The sequence below is a fragment of the Austrofundulus limnaeus genome, unplaced genomic scaffold (assembly GCF_001266775.1).
Source record: "Austrofundulus limnaeus strain Quisiro unplaced genomic scaffold, Austrofundulus_limnaeus-1.0 Scaffold69, whole genome shotgun sequence".
NCBI lineage: Eukaryota > Metazoa > Chordata > Actinopteri > Cyprinodontiformes > Rivulidae > Austrofundulus > Austrofundulus limnaeus.
The window spans coordinates 867,224-876,862 of NW_013952471.1; the positions used below are offsets into that span (position 1 = coordinate 867,224).

General features: G+C 39.7%; 1 protein-coding gene across 1 annotated transcript in view; it reads right to left on the reverse strand.

Moving 5' to 3' along the window:
- The window catches only part of myo15b (myosin XVB), a gene marked incomplete in the record, with an annotated part of 164,390 nt that overhangs the window by 55,777 nt on the left and 98,974 nt on the right, over positions 1-9,639 (reverse strand). The window contains 10 exon segments of the mRNA XM_014010452.1: positions 1,625-1,891; positions 1,975-2,066; positions 4,419-4,481; positions 4,885-4,917; positions 5,264-5,348; positions 5,560-5,627; positions 7,874-7,983; positions 8,067-8,249; positions 8,335-8,407; positions 9,135-9,304. Of these exon segments, the coding sequence (XP_013865906.1) occupies positions 1,625-1,891; positions 1,975-2,066; positions 4,419-4,481; positions 4,885-4,917; positions 5,264-5,348; positions 5,560-5,627; positions 7,874-7,983; positions 8,067-8,249; positions 8,335-8,407; positions 9,135-9,304 (1,144 nt within the window).

Genomic DNA, 9,639 nt, shown 5'->3' on the forward strand with positions numbered 1-9,639 from the left:
CTCTGACATGAGGAAGCTTAAAGACACGTCCCAGGGGCGTTTCTGGTCCCCACCTGTCGTTTTGCTCCTCAGCATGACTTCCTAAAAACGCTGCAGGATTTCTCAAACATGATGAATGAGTCAGAGCAAGGCTTTGGGCATGTTTTTTTATGAGAGTATAACATTAAAACATGATATAAAACTCAAAAAAGTTGATTTTACAGGATATTGCCCCTTTAACTCAGTTTGTTTTATGACTGATAAGAGGAAGATGTCCAGTGAGAACCTGTTGGTTCTCCATTAAAACACAGAGAGCAGCGCAGCACAGTCAGCCTCCTCCTCCTCTCCTCACCCGAGGCTGAAGGAGAATCAGGCTGTGGAGTTCAGTGGAGCTAAAGTCTTATCAGATCCAGCTGCTGGTTCAAAGGTTGATTCAGTGATACATGAAGCCTTGTGTTGCTGAGGCATTGTGTGTCTGTGTGTGTGATTGTGTTCAAGTGATGTTAGCCGCTAACATGCTAATATGAAGCTGTAACAGATGATCATGCTATGCTACCTGTTCCACCCCCTGACTGCTGCAGGGACGTGTCTTATAGAGAGGTTTTTATATCAGAACACGGCCGCTGTGACAAAACTGTGGAGAAGACACGTCATCGTGGAGAGCCGTTAAACAATATGTAAATTAGCCTGCAGAACCACTGCTCTACCCATATGAGCAGCAAAAAGTCATTTTTAGACCAAATATTACAGATTTGAACAAATACTCACAAAAACATCAAAATTAGCACAGAAACAGTACTATATAACCTTTTAGACACATTCTAGACAGTTTATCAGCTAAAACAAGTTAATTTTGGGGTAAGTTCTTCTTTAACAACACTACAGTCTCTACACTATTGTCTCTTTCCTGTCCTCCAACCAGCCGGTCGAGGCAGATGGTCTCCTGTCCTGAGCCTGGTTCTGCTGGAGGTTTCTTCCTGATTAGCAGGGAGTTTTTCCTCTCCACCGTTTGCTCAGGATGGGAGACTGTGATGAAGTGATTCAACACAATCTGATGGTTTCTTCTTTACATTGTTGCTTTTATGTACAGTTCCCTGAGACAACGTATGATGGGACTTTATAAATAAACTTGAATTTGAACTTAAAGTCATGCACTCATTCACACACTGATGGTGGTAAGCTACACTGTAGCCACAGCTGCCCTGGGGCGCACTGACAGAGGTGAGGCTGCCATACACCAGCACCACCTGACCACCACCAAATCAGGTGAAGTGTCTTGCCCAAGGACACAACGGCACAGTGGGTTGGAACCGGCAAACATGCATACACCTTTGTACTTCTATGTGTCCAGAGGAAATATTTGATATACTTTGATGAATTTTGAGGTGGAGTTTATTTTGCTCAACAATAAAACCTTATTTTGCTCCAATTCCAGAGTAGGAACAAGTCCTGCCTTTTTCCAGATTGGGTTCCAGAACCCCGTCTATGTGTGGAGGTCAATCCAATCATAGTAGTTGGTGTTACTTCACCCCACATACATTCAGGCTTCTTACAGGAGGACACTTGTTTTGATATTTAATGTGTGGGCATTCAGAGCCTCCTACACGTTTCTAATGGCAGAGCTTTAAAAAGACAGCAGATTTACCTCAGACTCATCCTGCTTGGACTTTTCCTTCGGAGCAGGTGCTTTGGACTTTACAGCTGGAGGTGACGTAGTCTTAGGAGAACGTGATCGCCGACGTTCCACAGAGCGTCGTGTTGATCGACGTCTCCTCTGACGCTCTTCCTCCCTGCTTTGCTCCTCCTCCTCCTCCTCCTCCTCCTCCTCCTTCTTCTTCTTCTGCTGCTTTTTCTGCTGCTCTTTGGTCTGCTGTTGAGACAGATTCATCGCCTGCATGGTCATCTGCTGGGCCTGAGGTGATGAGTGAGAACGCAAACTTAGACAAAGGAAAGAAAAGCAAATACAAGAAAAAACAAGACTGTTATAACTCGGACCATGAGTAAGGCTTGCTGGTTAATGAGAGCCTGCTGAGTTGCTGCCATCTGCATGGGATCATTGACAGCAGGGGCCGGAGGCATCATCATGCCTGTGGAGGAACAGATGTTACAGGCACTACTGGGTTAAACACTTAAGGCCCCCACATACTAGGGTGTACTTTGGTCCACGGAGGTCCACGCGGACTCAGTGTGGACTCGAAGCGGACGTCCGCCAGACTGGTCTGTGCAGAGATAAATTTTTTACGTCCGCATTGTGCACAATGACGTACTGTTCTAGGTGCAACACCAAGCTGATGAAGTTGAGAATCTGTGTCATTTGTAGAGAAATGGAGTCAAATCTTGAAGAGCGTCTCATGGAGGAGATTAGAAAACGTCGAAGGAATATAAAGACTTTCAGCGAGCAACAAATTTGTGGGAGGAAATTGCTCAGATCCTGGTTAAAACCTCTTAAACCCCAAGGGGTTTTCTTGACGTTTGTGCTCGAAAAAGCATGCGCAAATGTAACTGGGTGTATCTCAGCACCTAAAAACACAATATTTATATGCCCTTGATATCAAAATACAGCTAACACTTGGGAGATTTCATCAGGAGTGTAAGTATCACATCAAATGCTTTTGTTTCAGAGATACTGAGGATGGAACATAGAAAAAAAGCTTTTTTCCCCTCGCCTGAGGTTTCTCTGCATTATACAGTATATAACCTTTTCAAAGGTATAATGAATAAGGCTAAAAACTTTTAGAAACCATGAGTCCAGTTATGGACATTACCTGTGCAAAACCTCATGCTGCCGAAGTAAACTACAACAAAGTTACAGAGGTTTTAGTTTAAAATATTTAAGCGTTTTTTTCTTGTGGCACAAATTGTCACATTTTGGCACCACCTAAAAAAGTAGAGTTTTTTAAAGCTTTTATTTACAAAACTTTAAAAAACTTAATAAATAAGTAAGCTAACTAGCAAAAAYGGCACATTTTATATTTTATTTTATTTTTTAAACGGCACGTAGACACAACCGGAAGTCCGGTGATTGACGCTGAGCTTTACATGTAAAACTTTTTATCATTTTCAAATCCGAGTGCTAGGTCTTCTGTTTTTATGCTGCTAGTTGAGTGAATTCTGGTTGGATTGTGATGAAACTTATATTTTTAGAATCTGTCAGGTCTCTGCTTTCAGCAGACATGTTGTTTTGTGTGTGAAGAAGTCACTGGTGAACAGCTGAGGCCGGGTTTTGCCGAGACGCCATTTTGTGCAGTTTGTTTACATACAGATTCAACTGCTTGTTGTTTTATCTGTGTCTGGTGGACGTAGAAATGGTTTATATGAGTTTTTAGCCAAGATTCTGACGTTTCTATAGATACCACACATGTCTATGTTTTCCTATGAGAACGTTGGTTAATAAAGAAAGTAAAAAAAAAAAATACGATTTTGCCCCCGCCGGCGGGGGCTTGGGCCTCAAGAGGGTAAGGTAGTTCTTTTCTTTTTTCTTTTATTGTGTTAAAGCTAAAATGTAAACTATCTCTTCCTCCTTGTCCTTGACATCATGACTGAAATTGCGAGAAATTAAGGACTTTGTCCGGTGGTCCGTACGCTCGAGTATGAAGTCTCAAACATCCGCGGACAATATGCGCGAAGTCCGCACGGCTCACGGACCGCACACATTAAGCCTGAGTATGTGGGAGCCTTTAAAGTAACAGAACTAATTAAACTATGACAGAAAATCACATTTAGCAAATAAAACACATGCAGTCATGAGAAAACAAAAATCCACCTTTTTCCAGTTTTAGGGTCTGATGTGTTCAAAGGATCCTGTTCCAGAAGTCTTCTGGTTCATTTAAAAAAAACTTTACTGCTAAGTCCTGCTGTCATGTGTCCTTTTAGAGGATGGAGAATTCATCATGCAACCTCCTAAATAAGCCATACTTGTTCAGTTTTTAACTGTCTTGTCATAAACTTTGACTGACTGACTGAGGCCAGAGGACTTTCAGATGGAGCTCATTTCTCTGAGCATTGCACAGTCTGACCTCTACTCCTGGAAGGACTGGCAGCTGTCTTCAGTGTTTTCCACTTATAAAAACATCTTCCTCTCAGTAGAATGATGGACTTCATGTAATTTGGACATGACCTTTATTTAACATTTTCAGATTATTGGACCGCAGCAGTTTTTTTTCTTTGAAGACACTGCTGTTGTCTTTTCATGGAGACAATTGGAACATTTTCCATTTGTTTAATAAAAAAATGAAACTGTGGAATCGGTTGTGGTAAAAAAAACCTGAATATTTTATTATATCCTAATACACAGAATAAAACCATAGAAATGGCAAAAGGTGGACTTTTTCCTACATGACTATAGGTAATTGTGCAGATATTGAATGGAGGTGAGAGTTAGGAAACAGAATGTTCAGGACTGTAACAAGAACTTAAAGTTTTTGTGGGAGGGGGCTTACCTGGCATGGTTGGCATCATGGAAGCTGCCCCGTAACTGGGCATTGCAGGGTTAACTGGTACTCCTACACACAATAATGAAAACATGAAGATGATAAAACTAATTTCCTGTCACATTCAAAAAATATTTTGAATGCATTCAAGTTTTTTTTCATAATTTTTGCTATTTGTTTTTCTTGGTCCAATATTTTAACAATACTTGATTAAAACTTCTTGTATATAAACACAAATAACAGGACAAAGGCAACGAGAGCCTAATGTTCAAAGAAGAAAAACACAAAGGAAGATGAGCGTGAAGCAGAGTCAAGCTGCTCAGTAAAACCTTAAATAAATATAGGAATATAGAGGAGCTGTTGCATCTCTTTTAAGTATTTAGACTGGGTCATGTTTAATGTTAAAACGTTGTCAGTATTTAATTAAACAGCATAATGTGCTTCTGTTAAGACTAACCAGGTCCAGATCACTTACCTAAAGGATAGGTTGGCATCGTCATAGGCATACCTGAAAAACACAAGATCTAATCTTCACTTTCTTTAAGACACATCATTTCCCAGACGCAAAAGATCTAAAAAATTTCTGTCAAAGATCCAAAGTTTCCATTTACTCGTAAATTGTATTGCTACAGTTTGCAGAGATGTGATGTGTTTAAAAATAGGCTCTTCTGTAGTTTTTCTACTACAAATGTCTGCTTTAAAAAGCTTGAACTTGTTGAATGTACTATATTAAATATATTATCTGAAAAAATGAGTAGAAGCAGCTTAAAATCTAGGCCACCCATTGAAGAAGGCCAAGCTGTTATTACTGTAATAAAGTGCATGAATTTGTTACAAATAAGGTTATTTCTTACCAGCTCCATACATGCCAGCGTGCATCGGTCCAACCCCACCACCTCCTCTCATCCTCCGGTTTAGCATGGCTACTCTTTCTGTGTCCTACACACACACAAACAGACACACAACAAGTTACCAAGTGAGGTGCTGAGCAGTCAGTTTCTAGAAAGGCACTAAAGTTTTTAGTGACTCCATGAACTTAGTAACTAGATGCAGAGAGACACAATTCATTTGGGACCAGAGTGTACCATGTTCAGCCTAGAATAAAACCAGCAGAAGCCACTTTATTCATCAAAATTTCAAAGGTACTGACCGGTGGTCCTTGGTCCAGAACAGGGTCAAACAAGTCATCAACGTAGGCATCTATCTGCCGCCCACGTCCTGCAGATCAGCAGAAACACAGAGAGGGAAATAAAATGGTTTTATTTTGAGTTTTTATTCACACAGATCAAACCAAAAGCAGTGGTGGGCACTTGTCCCCTAAAGCGCAAAAGCACTAATTGCAGACCTAAATTTCTCCTTTGCGCTTTAGAGGTTTTACTAATTTCTACAAATGACGATTTGCGGTTTCCAAATTTAGAATTGAGTAGCGCTAATCGTAAATAACGTTACAAAACTGACGTCAATATTGTATRGAGAAAAAGGAGAGAGCTGTTTAAACCCACTACGTTCTGTAGCAGGTGTAGGTGTGTGCTTTAACACACCTGATTCAGATAACTGGAGTTCAACAAAAGCCTGTTAATCATTTATCAATTGAAATCAGATATGTTGGAGCAGGGAAACATCGAAAACATGCAGGACAGTGTGCTTTGTGGACCAGGGTTGAAAAACACTGCTCTGTGCCATTTCTCAGTATCACCCTCAACCTCCTTTATTTAAAATTTTAATAGTTTACTAGAAAATGATTTATTCAAATGTAGGGGTAACCCTGGTGAAATAAACATTTCTTATTTTTTTGTTTTTGATTTTGCTTTTACACTTATAAGAAGAAAGTCATATTAAAGTTTGTTTCTATTTTCTTTAAGTGAATAGGACAATATGTTCTATATGTTTTCTTCATTTAATCTTCTATTAGAGGTTATAATCAATATATCATTACTCAAAGTTTTATTGAATTAATCTATGCATCTCTCTTTATTCCAGAGTTTAACACTGTGAAGAAAAAAGAGTTGAAATGTGTTTTACTGTTTTTTCTTAGTACTGGTTTATTAATCATGGTTTTATCATTTTTCTTAATTGGTTTAATGATTAATTATTGTGTACTATTAATTTTACTATTAATCCATTTGTGCAAAGTGGTGGATGTGATTTATAACCTTAGTGAAGTGATTTTTAAGACGACAGTTTAGTCTGTCTATTCAGACTTTCAAGGTCTTTTGCTGATAACAACAACACAGCTGGCCGCGCCAGTGTGAGAAAAACAGATTGTTTTCTTCTCGCTCTTTTTTCTCTCAAAGAACTAAATTTCTGTTCACACCGTTGACCGGTTGTTCTTGTCTGTTCGTCGGAGTAAGCATGGTTCTGACTTGGTCTCTCTGCGGAGTGCGTGTCCGTCTGGGCACCTGGTTGAATGGGAGTCTGATGTTACTAACCTAATTTTACTGCCGAGAAGCGACTGAGACCCGCACCGGGAGCCACTGGGCTCGCCAGGGGTGAGACAAGGTTCTTCTCAACCCCCTGCTGTCATGACAGACATTATCCATCCTGCGGACTTCGTGATGCTGACACTCTCAAACCCTTCTACCTGCCTGCCGGTTCGGCTCTGTCTGAAGACATCTAAAGGTAAAAAAACGTTTGCTGAGATAAAACGTCGAAGTGAAGTCTAGCTTCGGAAGTGTCTCGTCTCTGACATAATGTTGGTGCTGGTCTGGTCTTGACTTGTGGAGAACAAGTGCTAAATTCACTAATYTCTTTTCCTCCTATCCTTAAAGCTATAAATCTTTACTATCTTTATTCTCTTTTTACTTAAAACTTAGTTAAGCAGCGTGCCAGTAAGTTACAACACCTGGAACTTACTGTTTATGACAACTCTGAGGTGGAATTCATATGTCGGAAATATAACTTGTGTTCATTTATTCATATAATATTTTTAATAAATCTTTGTGTGTTTAATCCTGTTCATATATCTAAAAATAAATTACTTTATTTTGGAAATACGTTCAGGTCACAAGTTTTCATTTCTCATTCATGATCAGGGTGGATATTTTGTCATTGTCTGGGATTTCATAATGCAAAGATCTTGAGGGATTATTTTGTGAGATTGGGCTGGTCCTAATTTCATAGGGTGGTCTATTACACAAACATGTCACCAAAAATTGCATTTAATGTAAATAAAAAAACCAATCAAAGACAAATTCTGATGATCAACACAGAATTTCTATTATGATCCACAGAACTATGTATTTAAATATAAATATACCATCTGATCAGATTTGAACATTTTAAAATGTCTTTAAATGTTCTAAACAGGTAAAGGTTTTCATGGACTCTGCTTATATTGTGACAGGACTGTGTGTTATTGTGGGTATTTTATAATCCTGAGAGAAAGGTACTATGTAATTTTATTTAATAATCATCATAATATTATTATGATGATGAATATTATTAATCTAATCTTTAACTCTTACCTTCCTGTGGATAATCTCTTCTCCAGAGGTTTCCATCAGAACCAGGCAGCCCAGGAGCTTGCATGGAAGGTGCAGGTGGGATGAAGTCATCCAGATCTGTGGACGGTATCCTTGAAAAACAAAATCACAGAGCTGACAACACTGGAAGCCAATTCTTTCAACAGTCTGGTGACTTTACTAATCACTTCTCTACCTATCTGAAAGCCTGCTGAACAGGTAGTCAGAGTTTGTAGAAGAGGGTGTTCCTGGAGGTGGCAGCACTTCAGCTTCTGCTTCAGCCAGCAGATCCATGGCAAAGTCTGAGCCACATATTTCTGACCAGCCTTCATCACTCACAAGAGCCACAGACCAGCCCTGCACAGCTTCTGTAACACCTCTGGAACCACAGCACACAGAGGAGGGAGAAGGTGAAGACTAAAGATAAAGAGAGGTAAACACAGTTTTTAGGACTGAATTCATACCTGTACTGAAGGAGCCAGGAGGCCAGCTGCTCCGCTGTGGTCCATGACTCCACCTCACTCGTCAGCGTCTCATCTGGTAGAAAATATAACATGCTCATTTTAAGAAACTTTGAAAAAAAAAAAGGGATAGAGTTTATCCATCTTGGTCAAACCTTAAATTAACCTTGTGCACAATCTCATGCAAAATCTGGTGATGGGTTCAAAGTTAGGGTTGTGCTAGTTCTCAGTTACTGCCACATCCACTCTTAGCTCAATATCTGTAAATCTGATGAAGTTATAGCCACTTTTGTATTGGCTAATTATGTCAGTTAGCTGTGGTGGCCATCTTGAATTGGATGGACTCAAAAAGTTAATGAATTGCAGACATACAATAATTACTTTCTAAGAGTTTCATTAAAATTTATTCAGTGAGTCATGAGTCTGCTAACAGACAGTGCTGACTTCAAATGTTTTTGGCAATGTTTAAAACGGAAATCTTGTGCAGCACTCAGATTATGTGGCGTGAATGATCCTCAGTTACTAGCAGACCAAATTTAAGCTTAATTTCTATAAAATGTCTTCTTTTTTGTTTGCACAGTTTTCTTAGGTCTGGCTGCAATTTTAAATCAGATTAGTAAAAAATGATTAGTTGCTGAGAGTTCCACTAAAATCCATCCAGTGATTTCTGAAACATTTTGCTAACACTTCAGAGAACTAAGCACAAACATAAACAAAAACCTAAACGCCTTCACCTTGGGCAGCAGGTGATCCTTAAAATATTATTAACCTGACAGGTTTAGAATAGTTGCTGCCTGCCTCACCATTAAAAGTGTTTACTTCCAGCAGCATGGTGCCCTTCCTCTGGTTGGAGGTCCACTCTAGCTGGGTGGGTGGGAAGAGACGGGCAGTAAAAGTTGGCAGCTGCAGAGATGTCAGCAGTTTGTGTTGGCACAGTGACCGATACTCCCCAGGACCATGGTCTGATACATACCTGAGCAGAAAATACTCAGAGCTTAAAAGTGAAAGATCAGTCAAACTGATTTAACTTCATTAGATACTGTTCTGAAACAGTTTATATGATATAAAGCTATTAAAATACCTTACTATTATTCAGTAGTATAGAATAACTGAAGAACTGCAAGCAGTTACGGCAGGGGTCCAAGCCCCCAACACAGCTGACACCCTTCCCTAATGCCCCAAGCATACATGTCAACCTCTTCGGACGTTTACCTGTATAAAGAGCCTCAAAAATCCATAAGTTTTGAAAAAAATCCATACAACTCACACCCGGAGGGTGTGGGGGTGTGTGTGTGTGTGTGTGTGTGT